The sequence below is a fragment of the Rhinolophus ferrumequinum genome, chromosome 3 (assembly GCF_004115265.2).
Source record: "Rhinolophus ferrumequinum isolate MPI-CBG mRhiFer1 chromosome 3, mRhiFer1_v1.p, whole genome shotgun sequence".
NCBI lineage: Eukaryota > Metazoa > Chordata > Mammalia > Chiroptera > Rhinolophidae > Rhinolophus > Rhinolophus ferrumequinum.
This window is the reverse complement of record NC_046286.1, coordinates 102,138,897-102,157,748: the sequence shown is the minus strand read 5'-3', so window position 1 is coordinate 102,157,748 and position 18,852 is coordinate 102,138,897. Positions and strand designations below refer to the sequence as shown.

Sequence of the window (18,852 nt, the reverse complement as noted above, 5' to 3'; positions counted from 1 at the left end):
TTCTCATGTGGGGTCCAGGCTGGGAAGAGAGGTGAGAGGTCGGAAGAAGTCCACGTATCCAGTAAGTAAACACCTGCAAGGCTGGAGGTGAGAGCTGAGGTCTTTGGGATGAGAGAGGGGGAGGAATGGAGTAGGAGGTGCTCACAGGTGCCGGAATGACCAAGCTAGTTGGGGAGTGACCACATGGTGGATGACACATTCGTGCAGCACCTGCTAGTGACCAGTTTGTGTAGCCAAGCACTGTTCTAGCCATGGCTGGTACAGCAGGGACAAAAACAGCGATGATCCCTGTACTTGTCACCTTAGCATTTCAGGAGCAGGAGACAGGACATCAAGTAGGTGAGGTGCCCAGTACATCAGAAGATGATGAGTGCTGTGAAGAAAATACAGCGGTGATAGAGGTGTAAGGATGGAAACGGGCTGTGGTCTCACGTACTAGGACGGCCCTGGGCGGCCTCCCTGAGATGGTGACATTTGATCAAGCACTTGAAGGAGGTGGACAGAGCTCCATGCAGACATCAGGGCAAAGAGCTTTCCGGAGAGAGGGAGCCGCAAGCTCCCGTGGGAGGCGGTCAGGAGCAGCGAGAGGCGGCCAGCGTGGCCAGAGTGCACTGAGCACGGGCGAGAGTGGGCCCGGGACGGTGGTGCGGGCCAGACGGCAGAGGCCCTGGCAGACCACTTGGCGGACCCTGGTGGTTCCTCTTAATGACATGGAAAACCGTGGAGGCTGGCATGATATCCGACGTGCATATTTCAGCAGGGTCCCTGTAACTAATCTCAAGAATAGACTGACTGACTGAAGGCAGACGATTTGTGACAATGTGATGTGGTCGAAGGACACAGCTGTGGCTTCAAACAGTGATCCATTGGCATGTGTGTGTAGACCCCACGTGAGAAGTTTGGAAAAACAAGAGTCCCCACCCCTGTGAACGCCTGTCTCCACTCAGTCTTCATTTTCCAGGCCCTTTCGTCCTCCTCGCCACTCCCACTAACTTTCCCCTTTCTGCCGACACTACTGCATTTCCTATGCATGTCTTTCTAGGTTTGTTATTTTTAAACTCCGTTGTCACACTAAGTTTGTGTCTGTCCATTTCACGCGTTGATGTTTCTGTGATGAGTACAGTTGCTGAGACCCCTCCATAGTCTTCTTAAATATGGTGATGCCTGCCACCCCTTCCCCTGTAACTATGTGCTATGTCTATCCTTGTTTATGATATTTTATTGCACCTACCAGGTGTGTCAGGTAATTAGCTAGTTTCTGTTAAAGATGTTTATGTTTGAGCTATCATTGACGTCAATCCTTTTCATTATATCTTAGGAGAATGTTAGAATACAAATTCTGCAGATAGGCTAATTTTAAATTCTGTTCCTTATTTTACCTGGCCTTAAAATAAGTCCGTTTTTCTGGAATCTGAGGCACTGATAAAGGAAAAAATAAATCCTCAAACATTTCTAAGGTTAAAGAAAATGATTTTTAAAATAATATTTCTTAAATATGTCTAGATAAAAATTTAGATATAAACATTTTATGCCTATACAAGTAGAAGGCCCAAATTAAAATTTATAAATTAAATACCAATTTAATTTATATTTAAGTACAAAACCACATATAGTCAAATTAACTCTGCATTTCATATGGCAGATGTTGTCCTCTTACTGAAACTCCATCATTGCTTGGGATGCAAGCAGAGCCCTGCCTATTCGGCCCAGGTTCTGCTCTCAGCATGCCTACCCCCTGCACCGGATGCCTCAGTTCTTCCAGCGCTGCTCCCACGTGGACCTTCTGCTCACACACGTGGCGCCAGACCTGGAGACACTCACTTGTTGGGAATGCATCCCCCAAACTCTCTCTGCCTTGTTCTTCTCTCATTAGTCTCACAAAACTAAAACATGACTACTTGCTCCCAAGGGGACCTAAAATTCCGACATAAGACAGAATTCTGACATAAGACAGAATTCCTCCAGCAGTTTTGGGTGGAACTGCAGCCAACCAAATGATCCAGAATATAATTTTCCTAATTGTTTAGTTATCGGAATAGCAACTCTGAAATGAACAACTTCTCCAAAAGATCCTTCAGACTGCAAGCCTTTGTGGTCTCCAGTTGGAGAAACAGAGCTCAAGTATAACTTGTAAGGTCAAGGATCTAGCTTTTCTTCTTTATAGTATTGGACGTGTCTGCTGAAATTAATTTACTACGTTCCTCCAAAATATTTCCCTCAGGATTTTCGTTTATTTTCTTGGACTTTTGTCAGGTGGTGACATCACCTGTTTACATTTTTCTAAGTCTTTTGTACTTAGATCAAGGTATTAAGAGGTACAGAACATTTACGAACTTCTTTCTCAGGGTATGAAATACTATACTACCAAGACCTACATCAAATATAATATCAAAAACTAAAACTATGTTTCAGCATTTTGTATGACCAAAGAATTTCAGAATTAGAACCAACCCAGTTAAATTCATCTCTAAAGTATCCTGCATTGATAGTCATTTAGCCTGTGTTTGAAAATCCCCAGTTACTAGCTTATAAGGCAGCTTATGGCATTTTTAAATTAGAAATTTCTCTCTTTTTTAATGAATATACTTTCTCGAAAGAGCTCCCCTGATTAGAATCTCCGTGACACCATACATGCTTATTACAATGATATTTACTATGTTCCTTATGCTATACCCTATACCCCCATGACTACTTTGTAACAACCAATCTGTACCTCTTAATACCTTCATCCTTTCATCTTGCCCCCCAAAACTCCCTCCCATCTGGTGACCGTGTTTGTGCTCTGTATCTATGAGTCTGATTCTGGTTTGTTTGTTTATTTTGTTCTTTAGATTCCACATATAAGTGAGATCCTATGGTATTTGTCCCTGTCTGACTTATTTCACTTAGCATAACACCCTCTAGGTCCATCCATGTTTTCCCAAATGGTAAGATTTCATTCTTTTTTTTATGGCTGAGTAATACTCCATTGTATATATGTACCTTCTCTTTATCCAATTGTCTATTGATGAGCACTTGGCTTGCTTCCGTATCTTGGCGATTGTGAATAGTGCTGTAGTGAACATATATCTTTTTGAATAAATGTTTTGGATTTCTTTGGATAAATAAGCAGAAGAGGAATTGCTGGGTCAATAAGGTAGTTCTATTTTTAATTTTTTGAGGAACCTCCATACTGTTTTCCACGCTGGCTGCACCTATTTATTTATATTGAACCAGCATCTACCACTGTAATGTTTGCCTGTTGCTCTTAATCCTACCTTCTAGAAGAAAGAACAAATCGAATGTCTCTTGCAAAGGATAGGCATTTGCCCTGTGAAGACCACAGCGCCCTCCCCTGGCAGACATGCTCAGTACTCCCGCCATCCTCACGTGGCAGCACCGGTGACACAAGCAGTGGCTCGGTGATTGCTGCGGCCCCGTTTCCATCCAACCCAATTTCTTAGCAGAAACTTCAACAGATTATGTCATCCATAGGTCTTATCTCAAAGAAATGGGCTTTTATATCGATTTTGTTTCCAGAGTTAACATTATAAATGACTACAAACTAATACTGTGGACTCATTCTGTTAAAAAGAGAGGGATGAAACATATTTTAAATGATAACCAAGCATGTTCTGGTGTCTGTGTGTGTGTGTGTGTGTGTGGAGAGAGAGAGAGAATTTGTTTACTTATTTCTCCTCCAACTGAAGAGGGAACAGATAAAAGCTGTCATGGGCCCCCGCTGACAGGGTAGACCTCGAGGAGACGAGCACCAAGACCAGCACGGCCCCCTCCCAGGTCCTTTCTGTAAGAGACCAGGGTCTGTATGGTGCTGACAAAGCCTCCTGGAAGAACCAGATGAGGTTCTAAACCACAGCCTAATCCCATGCAGATGGGGCATCCATCTGCCCTATCTTCATTCTCAATGTGCAGGACCCCCTCCTGGAGGGGGTGGAAAGAGAATGTGACAAATAAGTGAAATGAACCTTTACTCACCCACTTCCCATCTGGCCTCCCCAAATCCTGGCTGTTTATTAGGGCATAATCAAAACCGAGCAACAGGATGGGCAGAAATGACACGGTCTCCTAAGGTCCTACAAAGGCCAGGTCACAGCCGGAGGGGACACAGGACCTGACCCCCAGCTCACATACTCCTCCTTCCCAAACACTCAGGGTGGGGGCCAGGCCCTGGCCGGGACTCCCTCGGAGGTCTGGCTTTTCAATGGCTGGGTAGAATGTGTTTCGGAGGTGGGCAATTTTGTCCCCCCAAACCACAACACTGGTTTGTGGAGAGTGACAACTGTGCAAGAGCACTTTACCACAGAGAATGGAAATAACGTGTTTGTGATTCATTTTTTCTCCACCAGCTGGCTGCCCCAACTCCTTGATCAAAGAGCTCCATCACTTCAGGATTCTTGGAGAAGAGCAGGTGAGTCAGCTTCTCATGAAAGACAGACACTAATGAGACAGTTTGGGCCCCCCCCAGGGAGGCAGAGTGTGAGTCTGGACCCTCAGCACCCCAAAATGGGGCAGAGGGCCACACTGGACATATGTGCGAAGACAGTCTTCTTCCTCTTCTATCCATCAGACCTGACAGGTGATTAATTGGTACATCTGCTGTCTGCCAGAGTGTTTCATCTCGGGCATCCCCAGTAAGCAGCTACGACATAGTGGCAGCTAAACAAACACGTCCACCTGTGCCGAGATGAGTTATTCCTAAAGGATCAGTCGCCATAGGCCGCCCAAACACGATGTCTGCGGGTGGACGTGCACGCTCTTTCCACCAGATCTGTGTGTTTCGTGTGTGTTACCTACATCTCACTGCAGCCGCTGTCTCTCCGGGTGTCAACATGTGACTTATATACAAAGTACGTCCCATTTAAAGGACATTATTCAAATGCTATTTTGTGCTCAGTGAGACATGTCAGACTTTAAACAGATGTGCTAAGTAAATCATTCAGGGTGCTAAATAATACACGTGTTCCATACATTATATACAATATGATACTTGGAAATCATATGTGTCCACACCCACCCAGATACTTTTGACTGCTTAAAAATAAATCTCTTAATCCTTAGATGGAATTACAGGCTCCATATTATAATGTTAAATCTTTATGTCAAGTTATCCTTGAAATGCACCAAAGGGTTGACAGCATGACAGCTGGCCTACGCTATGCTCTCGGGCCGATTTTCTTCCCAATGGTGGTCTTTGCCATCTCTGACCAGAGAACCTGCACATGGAGAAGTGGGTGCTCAGTTTCGTAGACGTGTCTTGGTTTGTGTGTTTCCCTTTGGTGTGTGTGTGTTGCAAAACTGGACTGCCCATTCCAACATGAGATGAAAAAACAATAAGAGGTTAATTAGGGGAAGATAAAAAAACTGGAATCATTTCCAGCTCCTTGAATTAGCAGGTTTGTGTATGCCTCCTTCGTGTTTTCATACTGCAAATTTCCAGAATAGGAGACATTCGTGTTTATTCAAATACAAACGAAATCAATTACCCTCCATTGCAGGTAAGAGTCAATAACAAACTCCCCCAACCATACATAGTTATGAAAACACTTGTGTCTCACAGCCATTTTCCTGGGGAAGCCTGAGAGTTTTTTAAGGCAAGAACCACTGGTGGTTACCCTGGCATTTCTGCTCAGATAGTGGAGCCTTCTCTTCTAACTTGTACCAATATTTGCACATTGTTTCCGTATTTGTTTTAGAGTCGTTGGGTGATTAGTAGGGAAAGAAGCCAACTATCATCATCTCCTTAGATTTGCATAAAATTCAGGCCACTTTCATCCTCCTAGACATTTAATCCATCCATAGTCAAAACCAATATGACTGATTAGTTGTACAACACGGCAACGTAGTGTGTCACAGCAGTATTGATCTGTAGCTCCCAAAAAACCACGTTTCCTTCCCCCCGTCTTTCCTCTCATTTGGCAGGTACTTACCGAGTACTACTCGTGCGCCACGTACCATTCTCGGCTGTAGGGACAGAGGAGTGAGAACGAAATTTCTATCAGGCTCACATTCTACTTGGGGAAAACTGTGTGTGTCATATACGTGCAAACGTGTTCAGTATATATTTTATTAGATGGTTATCGCTACAATAGAGAAAAATAAAACCACAAAGAACGATAGTGGATGCTGGAGGGAGAGGTGAAATTCTATATAAGGTGGTCCGGAAGGTTCTCGCAGATCAGGTGATATGTGAGGAAAGACCTAAAAGGTGGTATCTGGGAAAAGAGATTTCCACATAGAGAATAAAGCGAGTACAGTAGTTCTGAAGTGATCGTGAGTCATGCTTATTTTATGTAGAAAGCATTATAAAATATAAGGTGTAGCTGGAATATGGTGGGAAGAAATCCATGGGAGTGTGAACTGGAAGCTGCAGGAGAAAACATTTCTAGGAGGAGCGCAGACGATCTGTGTGCAATGCTGATCCCGCGGATGAGGGTGAAAATGGAGTACTGGGGTTCAGAATTTGGAGGTCACTGGTGACCTTGACCTGTCTACTGGTGAGGGAGCCTGCCTGGGTTGGGTTTGTGTGAGGGAAGAAGAGAAATGGGAAAGAACAAATATAGGTCTTTTGAGGAATTTAGCTGTAAAGGAAAGCAAAGAAATGAGATAGCTGCGAGTGGGAGAAGGTGGGATCCAGAACCTTTTCTTTTTTATGGAAAAATATGCACCATGTTTATCTGCTGATGGAAGTGATTCAATAGAAGAAGGGGGCATTGATACAGGAGAGAGGGGAGAATTTTCGGGGCAATGTCCTTGACTCAACAGCTCCCTGAGTGTAGGCTTGGCAGAAGTGTCACCAGAGACAAGAGTATGGGCAGCTCCCCCCCATTGCAATGGGGAAGGCAGAATATGCAGGAAGATTTTTACTGCTTGTTTCTCTTTTCCAGTGAAATAGGAAGCAGAGAATGAAGATGGGGAAAAGTTTTATAGGGAGAGGAGAGGATAATGAAATGATTGTCACCTAGCAGGGTAGGGAGTGAATAAACTTCGGAAACTAATAAACTTGATGGGAGAGCAAACAGCCTGGGTGTTCTTCTGTCACATTCAACTGTGTAGGCACAGATGAAAAAAAGGCAGAGAGTTAGGTTTAGCCAGCCCTCCAAGTGAAACAAAACAAGAGAGAGGCAAAGGCGGTGCAGGTGGACCTAAGGGACTGAGTATAATGACCGAGCATGAGATCTTAGCCGGGTAAGAAGAGAAGTGGGATGAGAGGACAGTGGGATAGGGAAAGGTACACGATCCATTGGTTACAGGTCACAGTGCGTTCAAAGACATTTTCGAGTTTGGGTAGGAGCAGGTTTAGCTGGAAAAGTAGGTGTTGGCCGAAGATACGATGCTTGATGCTGAAATCGTGGAGGTGGTGCAGTGGTCGGCCACAACAGCGTCAGGGGAGGACCGGATTGTTGGCAGCCATGAGGGTGGAAGACAAGATAGCGAAGAAGCTGAGGTCACAGGCTCGGGAAGCCGGGGTGTTGGATATGTCGCCTCTGTGGACACGGAGATCCTCCAGAATTGTCACCAGAGCAGAACTGGAGAGAGTTATGGTGTGTCAAGAACTAAAGCTTCAAGAAATGGGGCAGGGACAGGGGAGAGGATGAGAGAGACAGAGGGAGGTGGGTGTTAGCTGACTGCAGAAGAAGAAGTAGCACCTAGTGCAGCCTGATGGTTTGGAATTCAAAACTGGAGGGGTTTAGAAAGAGAAAGGCAAACAATTCCACTGAGAGCCCTGCAGAGCCCTTGGTGGCACAAAGGGTGCCGTGGAGAAGACATTCGTGGAGGCTGAAGGTGAAGTAGTGTCCTCAGGCATAAGCCAGTTTCCATGATGAAAGCTCTGAGGAAAACAGGAGAGTAGATTGATGTCACAGAGCAGTGTCCACTGACTGACCCTGAGATCCCCAGCTCAGGGACAGGAGCTGGGGCAGCTGAAGGACGGGGTAGAGAAGAGGGATGTGCAGAGCTGTGCATGGGGTTGAGGGTCAGACCGGAGAAAAGCCGGTGACCTCACTGGTGACTCATGTAAACAGACACATCACTCAGGATATTTCCATCCTCACGGTACGTGACAAAACCTAGTGGCCTCAGGACAAATGGTCACGTGAGGCTCTGGAGAGGAAGCAGAGAGTCCCACCCCACCAGTGCTGCCCATGGCAGGGGTGGGGGTGGCTCCCCATTAGCTGGTCCCACTCTCAGGCTCTCTCCAGATGCTTGAGGCAACTTACATTACTGGATGGAATGAAAATTTTATATTAATGGGTCTTACAAGTCATTTTAGTCTCTCTTACTTGGCTTTTCCATTTGTAGAAAAGTAATGCTCAGTCATCTCTTAGAATTTCTGTAAATAGGCTTGCAATGTATGTTGCAAATATTCAGTGCTACATTAAAATGTTTGTGATTTAAATACTCTTTATACTCCACAAAAGACTTCTCCCACAAGTACATGGAGAAGGGACTAAGAAATCAATTGGTTTTGACCTCCTTTCCAAGAAGATTCCACAGCCAATGCAAGTTGAGATACTTTTTGGCATCCTATCATCTGAAACATCTGAAAATGGAGAGAGAGAAAAAATCATAAATTGCAATCCAGGACACAGTCTGTTGCTCTAATTATATTTTGGTTGTTGTTTGAATTGTTTCCTCCTCACATTTGATTTCAGCCACCTAATGATTGTTTTTCTATGCAAGGAGCAAGGTCCAGCCCTTTCTCTAGCCAATTTACTTCTTCAGTAGATGACAGATGTCCAGGGTGAAGAAAACATTATTAGCAGCAGAACAGAGGATACACACAGCAGTGTGGCAAGCCCCCCACAGAGGCTGTCACCAGCTCCCCTGGGCAAAGGACCTGCAAATGATGAAAAATAAGACTAAGATTTCTGAAAACTCAAAGAGGTTTTTAAAAAGCAAAAATTCTAATACACATAGAAAATAGGACACAGCAAGAGGAAATGGATTAATCAGAAGTCCGTGCTCCTCTATAAAGTTATATTACATGTTTTAATCCACAGAGGAAGTGCTGTCATAAACTGGTTTTCATTAGTTTCTAAAAGATGACCAAAGATTAGTGAGGTGAAAAAAAATTTTTTTTAACGCAAGGGGAACAAAGAAAGGAAGTGGAGGCAGCTTGGCATTGGGGAAAGGCTGTCTTTTAGGCACACAGCCCTGAGTTCCAATGCAGGGTGGTGGGTTTCCTGCCTGTGTGAAGTTCAGCAAAGGACTGAACTTCTTTGTGATTCAGTGGCCTCACCTGTTACTTCCCAGGAAAGTGTGGAATGGATTCCGTCTGCTGGGTTAGCACGGGCACGTGGTACAGGGTATTAATTCGTGAACCATATGGCTGATCAGGGTTTCTCTCTTCCAAGGGGGAATTAAGACAGAGCAGCCAGGGAGGGCGTCCTCGGGTGCGTACGCTAAGACGGTACAGCAGCCAGAATTTCGGGGGGGAAGAGCAAGACAGTCCCTAGCCTGTGCTGAGGTTTCTTTTATAAAGCTGTACCTGAGTGCCCCCAAAAGGATAGTCTGGAAAATTCCACGGCAGAACAAAAACAGCCTCCTTCCCTGCTCTCAGAGGATTTGAAAGGCTGCCATGCGGCTCCTGGATTGCTGACAAACCGTGACTCATTTTGACAGAACATTTGCCAGTTTTCTCAGATTTTAGTTTCAGCTCATACCCCTGTACTTCAAATTTCTTGCAGTTTCAAAATTGAGATTCCTTCTTGCTTTCTTTTCTTATGAAAGCATGCAAATTAAGCATCACGACGTCCTGTGTGCCCTCCTACATAGGACAGGTCTTTGGAAAGGTTCCCATGGTGAGGGATATTGAGACACAGTTCCTTCCAACCTGACCCCTTCCTCGGTGACCACCCGTATTTAGCATGCAGCCAGTGGCCGGAAAGAAAGGGGAAGCTAACTGGCCCATATGGGACTTGAACCTGTGACCCTTGCTTCATTATAGAACAATATTCTACCCAACCCAACTCTGTCTAATGACCTGCAAACCACCAAAAGTACAACCTCTATTTGATTATATTCTCCCATGACTCATTATTTAGATTCTTAAAATATGAGCTTATGGAAACATCTATGAATTTTATACTTTAAAATGAATATTTCCTGTTCTTAAGAGAATCCATGAGCACACGCACACAAGGGCAGAATAATTTGCTCCCCAAATAAATAAAATATAAACCATAGCAGTGAGTTGAGATTTTATCTAGATAGGTCATACTCATGGAATGTATTTTCACTATAATCAGATGAAATATAAGAGGAAATATCTTGTTTAAAATTTTTTCCTTAGTTGTAGAGCAGTATGCTTTAATATCAACATTTATTTTCAAAAATTTTTACAAATATTGGGTTGTCAACTTTAACTTATCTTAGTTATCTGTGGATAATTCACTTTATGAAAGTGTATCTAGAATTTTGCCAATTAGTTTTGTAATAGCTGAACATCATAAGTCGGCAGGTAAGTATTAATATGTCTACACATTTTCAAATATATGCACACATACAGACACCCAGTATGATCCAGAGACAAAAAATGCATAAGTGATTTTTAGAGAATTTGCTGCTCTTGAGCTCACCCGAGAATGGATTCTACACCGACCCAGTCCACATTACAAATTCATCACATTCCTCCAAGTGACTCCAAGTTTATAAAATCCTATCCAATATTGATAAGTAGAAAAGCCCTTGGAAATAACACAGATAGTATCAACGGATCAGTGTTGGTTTCTTTTTACCACTTGGGGTTCATTTATCACTTTACCACGATTGTACATATCTTACCCTCAGATGAATATAGATATTCTGTTCTACTTAGTGCTAATTTGTCCCAATTCTCCAATGAGTATATAATAGGATTCCTTCAATGCACTTTCAACTTTGTGCCAGTAAAGTGGTTGAAAGGATTCGATAGAAATGTGGGTCATATCTTGAAGGGAACAAAATAAGGATCTGTGCTAATGACACAAATATAACTACCTGTCCAAATGACTTCCTGAGGGGATTAAGCGTTCCGTGACTACCAGCACATTATTGGTTCTAGGTCAAATGTTTTTTCTCATAAATTTGACAATGTTAAAAAAAAAAAAAAAAGGAACGCATTCAGTGGGCATAGGTTTTATTTCAGATGTTGAGTGTACTTTTTAATCATCAAAAATTACCAAGCATCTAAGTTAAAATGTGCTTCCTTTAGAAAAGAAGTTGTATGCTCACATGCTCCTGAGTGTACCATAAATTGAATATAACAATTTCTTATAATTTTTTTAGCTAATGAATGGAAAGAGGAACATGATCTGACGTGTTCCATCAGTATCTGTGACCACTATGAATGGAGTCAGCAGGAATTTCTAAAGTGTTATTGGACTTTGTCCAGAGGTTAACATCATCCTAGATGAAAGCTATTGTAATAGTAAAATTGCCTAAATCGTTAAATAGATAAATAATCTGTCATCAAATCAGAAAATAGCCAATGACTTAAGAGCAATTTATTTAAAATAGGAAAACAATTTATGTAGGTGAAACCATCCTACATCACTCAATTATTAATTCTCATTGCCATAGATTATTTTATTAGAATGTCTTAATTGATGGACACTTAATGGAGTTAGATTTCATTTATTCATTCTACAACTATTTATTGTGTACCAACCGTGAACGTGATATGGTGCTAAATTCAGGAGATGCACATACATAAAAGGAGAGGGGGTTGTGCAAAGAGTGAGGGCGGAAGGGACCAAAGAACTCTGGACCTCATCTTTGTTGGCTTCTCAGTAGCATTCAACACAAATGGCCGTTTCCTCCTCTAGTCATTTAACACGCCCCCGGGTCCTTTCTCGGCAGTAGGGTGTACTCTAGGCAAGACTTAGTAAACCAGGTCTCTGAGAAGTTCATGAAATGATCACTAACATGAAATTTCTCAGTTATACAAACTGTCTCATCATTCACCACTTAATAAAATATCTTCATTTTATCCCTTGATAATCACACAGCTTACAACATTTTCCAGAGAGCATTTTTCTGTAAATTCACGTTTTCTAGTTTGTTTACCATAAGGAATCGTAAACCAAGTATTTCCTGCTAAATGTATTTCATAAATAAGAACTCTTTTCTAGTAAATGCTGTTGTATAAATGTACCATTAGCATGTTTACAAGAGGGTTTGACCAAGTCATCTCTCTTTCCTGGGGCCAGGAAAATAAGAAAATGGTTAGTAGGCCTGATGCGAACCCATTCCTTCCCAGCTCCATGTGTCCCTATGACCTCCAACTCACATCTTTCTCCTGAACTCCAAGTTCATATATCCAGTTAGTCACTCAACATTTTGACTTAGCTGTGTAACAGGTTGTCAAACGGAATATGAGCACAATAGAAATAATGGTTTTCCCCCAACTTCCTAAACACACACACACACACACACACACACACACCCCTTTCTTCTTGCAAGTCTTCCCATCTCAGTAGTATTCTCTCTCTCTCTCTCTCTCTCTCTCTCTCTCTCTCTCTCTCTCTCTCTCTCTCTCCCTCTCCCCCTCCATCCATCCTTCCCTCCCTTCCTCCTTCCCTCCCTCCCTCCCTCCCTCCCTCTCCTTCCCTCTCCCTCCGCCACACTTCTGTCTTCTCAGGGAAAAATAGCACACTCATGCTTGACTCCTTTTTCTCTCACACCATATATCCAATATGCCTAGAAGTGTTGCCTTTTGTACCTTCGGAACATACCCAGAATGCAACCACTGACGCCCACCTCCACCACTGCCTTCCTGGTTTGTCACCACCATCTCTCAGGTGGGTTACTGAAATAACCTCCTACCTGTGTCCCTGCTTCCTTCTCCTGTCCTCGTCCCCAAGAGCCTACTCTGAACATACCAGCCAGATGGCTCTCTTAAAAAGATTAGTCAAATTATGTCATTCCACAATTCAAAAGTCTCCAGTGATTCCCGTATCTCTCAGAACTACAGCCAGAGCTCGTACAGTGGCCTTCAGGGGCCTCTACAGCCTAGATCCCCATTAACTCTGATTTCCTCTTCTTCTGTTTCCCTGCCCATCACTCTACTTCAACCAACTGGCCTCTTGGCTGCACCACAAACAAGCCAAGCACATTGTGGCCTCTGGACCTTTATATGACTGTGTCTTCATCCTGGAAAGTTCATCCCCCAGGTAGCATGCAGCTTGCTTTTCTAATCTCCTTCAGATGTTTGCTTAAATGAGCTTCTCTATATGGCATTTCATATTCCCTAATCACCTCTTTGAAATTGTAATCCCCATCTTCCCTAGGGTTTATTCCTCTCTATTTTTTATCCTCCTTCTCTCGTATCACCAGCTGAAGCACTATACAGTCTAATCTCTCAGGATTTATTGTTACAGTCTTTTGGATGAGAGCAGAGATGTCAGTTTTGTTCACTGCTATATCCCCAGCACCTACAGTACTGTCTGTCACAAAGTGGCTTTCAATAAATGTTGCATAAATTAGGTAATAGCAGAGCAAATCCATTTGACTCGATCCTAGTTTAGAGGAGAATAGGATCGAATAATGCAACCAGGAAGACCTTGAAACTTGTACTGTGGAGATTGGGTTTTATTCTGCAGTCTGGGGAAACCATTAAAGGGAGTTGAGCCAAGCAGTAGCACAAAGAACTGAAGTCAGAGATAAAAGAAATCATGCCTTAAAAAGAAGAACAATTGCAACAATAGGGATGGATCTTGAGAGTATAACGCTAAGCGAAATAAGTCAGACAGAAAAAGTCAAGAACCATATGATTTCACTAATATGTGGAATATAAAACTGAAAACAACAAAAGAGCAAGACAAACAAATGAAGAAACAAAAACTCATAGACATAGACAATAGTTTAGTGGTTACCAGAGAGTAAGCGGGGAAGGATGGTAGATGAGGGTAAAAGGGGTGAAATATATGGTGATGGAAAGAGAACTGACTGGGTGGTGAATACACAATGAGACATATAGATGATGTATTACAGAATCGTACACCTTAAATCTATGTAACTTTACTAACCATTGTCACCCCAATAAACTTTAATTAAAAAATATATATATGTCCAAAAACAACATACCTGTTTCTTCGACTCTGGGCAAATCACTGTAAGCCTGTGTTTTCTCTGTAAAACAGTAATAAAATAGACACCCTTTGTTATCTATCAGGAAAAAAAAGAATAATGATGAAAGGAAAATTTTGTTCTTTAACATTAGTCTCTTCTTCATCAAGCTGAATATGCTCAGTGATATCGTGTGGGCTGCTCACGATTACCGTGGGCTGCACCATTGGGACCTGTTTTCAAAATGGTTTTGAAAGCGGGTAGACTCCGGAAGGCAGGCATGCAAACATCCTACTTGATGAGACTGCTAATCATGCATTGAAAGTGTCCGTAACTTGAAATATAGGTACGTTCCCGAAAATTGTATGAAATAAGGATATTAAATGAAGTTGATGGAAGCAGTATTTCAAAACACAAACTTTGGAAAATCGATCTTGGGGGACAAATTTGTCGAAATCCCGAGAAGCAATCCCTTATCTGTTTCGCCAGTTGGAACTGGAAGCCTTTCTCTACGTCGGACCCCGTCTTATCTACCAAGCCCTCATTTTTCACTGAAGGCGATTAACAAGAAAATGCATACAGCACCAACAATTAGTGTCTTGACCAATACATCTCAGTATATATGTTATAATTTTAAAACTCATGTATCCTTCTGCAGTACAACCGGTACCAGCAATACGGCGCCGAGGAGTGCGTGCTGCGACTGGGGGGCGCGCTGTGCCCCAGCCCCGGCTGCGGGGCTGGGCTGCTTCTGGAGCCCGGACAGAGGCAAGTCACTTGCGAAGAGGGCAACGGCCTGGGCTGTGGGGTGAGTACCGCGGCACCCCTGGGTGTTGACTACCTGTGTGTTTGCTTTGGCAAATTGGCTGGGATGATACACGTGTTTTATTTTCATTTTCCATTTGGACGCAGACATCTTCGAACTGATGTATAAGAAAATAGATTTAAAAATTCTTATATAGGATTCCAGACGTGATAGATAGATAGATACATTGATGATAGATAGATAGATACATAGATACATAGATACATAGATAGATACATAGATAGATAGACAGAATTATTCTTTTTTGGAGGGAAGGGAAGATTTTTATGCTTTAATTGCTCATCACAGTGTTTATTCTAAGATGTTGTAAATTACTAGACCAGCGTTTTAAACGTTTTTGCCAGTGCTTAGTTGATTCAGAGCAAAAATGTGTGATTTCTTCCGAGTTGGCTTTAAGCAGACAGGAGTGAAAGGGAAAAAGAATTTCTCATCAGTGATGTCTTAGCAATGTTGTTTGCCTAAGTATTTCAAGAAATAAAATGAAGATTAATGCGAAACTTGAAATGTTATTGTCATAAAAATCATTTTAAATTGAGATGCGCAAAACTAATGGTGCCTCTTAGAGGAGCAGAGTAAGAAATGTGGAAAATGTTTGTTCTAAGAGGTCAACCAACATGACCTAAACGGCTTCTCCAATGAATCTATAGCTGCAAGTTGATGGTGAAGGGGTGAGGAAAGCGTAACTCAAAGGTGAAAAGGCTTACCGAGTTATAAATTGAAATGACAAATGGAGAATAATCCTGATGTGAAATTTCATGCAGGCTGGAAAAGGAAGAAAATACATATGCTTATGAAATGCTATTGAATTTTGCTGGGAAAACATTGATGTGTTCTAAAATTGCAACTTTATGAGGAGCTTTGTGAAAGGAGTGTTGATGGCAGAGGCTTATTACCCAGGCCTGATTTTTGGCTGAGCACTGAGTCACCTGTGCATATTTTGCATCTGTCACCCTTCGTAAGGCTTCCTAGCTGTCCTGCGGTGGGACTCCCAACGCTCTGGGCTGAGCGAGAAAGTGGAAGTTGAAAAACAGCGAGATACCATGGTGCCTGCTTAGGAAGAAATACCTCTGGATTCATGACCATGACTGCATTAGAACAAAAATTAAAGGATTGTTTGCTAGCCTCGGAAATTATGGAAGTCAGAGTACACTTTCCAGCCTTACTCGCCATCATTTCCTGTGTAATCTGTGCCAAGCGTGTGTGGTGGCCTAAGCAGCCTGACACATTCTGGGCTCAGAATACTAGCGAATGTTTTCTTTCAAAATGAGTTATGATAGTTTTTAACTAATGGCTAATTGTATGCTTCTGCCTGCTGATTGCCTGCTGCTGTTCCATTCTCTAAAAGTAGATTTTAAGATCTTAACTTTCTTTATGAGATGGAAAGATTGTTTGGCCAATCTTCTACACTCAGTTTTTCACCTAGCTTCAAAGAATTTTGAGGGTTTTATGCAATTTGAAAGTTGCGAACTACTTTATCTTTCCTTTTTTACACAATGTGACATACCTATTTAAGTTCTAACTGATGGAAAATGACATTGGAAGTGAATTGAGTTGCTCGTATCTGTCAGTTAAGAGAGTTTGGGGGGCAAACCTTACCTAAAGGAAGATAGCTCTCTTTGGGATGTTTCTTTGTCCTGTGGGAATTCTAGGTAATGAGTTTTGTTTTATTTTGATTTGTTCTCTTTTGTTGTTTTGGGAGGTGTGCCTACCAGTTTGTACCTTAGTTATCTGTTGCTGCATAACCAATAGCCCCAATTTTTAACCGTTTAATAAACATGTATTATCTCACAGAATTTCTGAAGATCAGGAATCCATGAGTGACTTATCTGGGTGGTTCAGGCTCAGGCTGTCTCGTGAGGTGGCAGATAAACTGGGTTTGTGGGGAAGGGGAAATTTTCTCTTCCCTCTTAGTTCTTCTGGCTGGTCTAATAATCAAATTGACATGAGACAGATTAACGGGAGAAAATAACCAATTGTAACTGTGTATGTGCATACACATACACTTCCATGAGAATTTGGGACCCTGGGACAAGTCAGGAAGTGGAGGCCTATATGGCATCTTGAGCTAAGGAGCAAGATGGGAATAATGGTTTGGGACTTCAGAGAGGGAGAAGGCAATTCACATGGAGATGGAAAAGCAAATGTTTGGTAAATAAGTGTTTCCTAGGCCACCTTTAACCATGGGACACGGGGAGGACTGAGCAATGGCCTTGCTAGCTTCCTGCCTGTCTATCATACTAGTTCATAATAAACTATAGTTACTATGATGACAGTCCCCTTCCTAGAACAGGTCCCTGTATTTAAGTTATTTTCAGCAGTTAGGGAAAAGGTCGGAGGTTCATTTTGAGTCTTTTGTTTCTTAAAAATAACCAGCTTAAAACAATCAATATCCCAAAGAGGCATAGTTGGAGGTGGCAAACTCTGTTCCCCTTCAGGTTGCAGTTATCCGAAGGCTTGACTGGGGCTGTAAGATTCCACGATAACTTCCAAGATGGCTCATTCAAGTGACTGTTAGCCAAAAAGACCTAGGTTTCTCTTGGCTATTGGCTGAAGGCCACAGTTCCTCACCATGTGGGCCTTGTCTTGGGTTATTTGTCCCCAGGATGGCAGCTAACTTTCCTGGAGCAAGTGATGAGAAAGAGAGAGAGAAAGAGAGAGAGAGAGAGAGAGAGAGAGAGAGAGAGAGAGAGAGAGAAGAGAAGGTCACAATGACTTATATGACCAAATCTCCAAAGTGGCACACCATCCCTTCTGTTTTATTCTGTTCATTAGAACTGACATACTAGATCCAGCTCACCCTCAAACGGAAGGGAATTCAGCTCCATCTCAAAGGAAAGAGTATCAAAGAAATCCTGGACATATTTTGAACCACCACATTTTGCAGTTTGAAGAGGTTGAAGAAGTATAAAGAGAAATGATTTTCTATAGTACACACGATGCTTTCCTTTCCCTCCCGGCCTTTGGTGTCCCAATCCCCATAGTATTTTTACATCAATTTCCATTGCTTTGACTTCTCAACAGACATAAATTGACCTCATCATTCTCTTTTATCTTCAAGTTCTTGGCTTTTACAAAGGATATTGACCCAACTTATATACCTTTTGGGATTCTGAAGTGGTTAAAAAGGAGGTTGAGTTTGCTGTCTTATGTTCAAATCCTGGTTCCACCAACCACTAATGGTCTTAATTTTTTGTGCCTCAGCTTCTCACCTCTACAATAGGGTATATTATAGTACATGGTATAAAATTATTATGAATATCAAATGAGATAGCAGATGTAAAATGCTAAGAACAGTGCCTGGCATTAAGTGCGTATTTATTTAATATTTAATCAAAAGCTTAATAGTTATCAAAGCTCACCTAAAAGACCCAGTATTCGAGGAAAATTATTTACATTTCTTTGATCCTCTCTTCCAAATATCTAGAATATAACCCTAGATCAAGCCAGATCTATAGCAGGGAATTAGGTACCCAGTCCTCACGATTTTATCTCTGAAAACAATTGCTTTCCCTACATCGTACTTTGGCATAATGCCCTTTGTTTATGCCGTGGTCATTCTCCTGGAGATTTGAAGCACATGGCTCAGGACCTCCCAGTGGACTTTTCTATGAGGAGCCATGGTGTCTATTCCAGGCTGATGTGAGCAGCAGGAGCAGCCATGCTTGTCCTAAGGAAAGTTGTCCTTGAGGGTATTGTGAACTGTGCAGCTGATCAGGTTTCCCTCTGCGAGCTGACTGCTGGAAAACCTAGAGCCACATTGGTGGGCTCCATCGCGTACACCTACGCCATTAATGGGAGGGGTTTTGGAGCTCATTTCCTAGCTTCTCTTTTTCCTTCTTTCTCTTCCCCTTTTCCTGATGTATCCTGTTTTGCTGGGATTTGTACATCGTTGCACGGCGCCAGTCCTTTCTGGATTTGAGGATGGTCATGGAAAGCCATCGTATGGAAGGAATCGTCGTGAGTTAATGTTTCAGTGGCAG

General features: G+C 42.4%; 1 protein-coding gene across 2 annotated transcripts in view; it reads left to right on the top strand.

Annotated features, from left to right (window-relative positions):
- The window catches only part of PRKN (parkin RBR E3 ubiquitin protein ligase), a 1,123,097-nt gene that overhangs the window by 947,366 nt on the left and 156,879 nt on the right, over positions 1-18,852 (top strand). For both annotated transcript variants that reach the window (XM_033103449.1, XM_033103448.1), the window contains exons 8-9: positions 4,347-4,408; positions 14,705-14,854. In XM_033103449.1, coding sequence (XP_032959340.1) covers positions 4,347-4,408; positions 14,705-14,854 — 212 coding nt within the window. The remainder of the gene's footprint in view (positions 1-4,346; positions 4,409-14,704; positions 14,855-18,852) is intronic.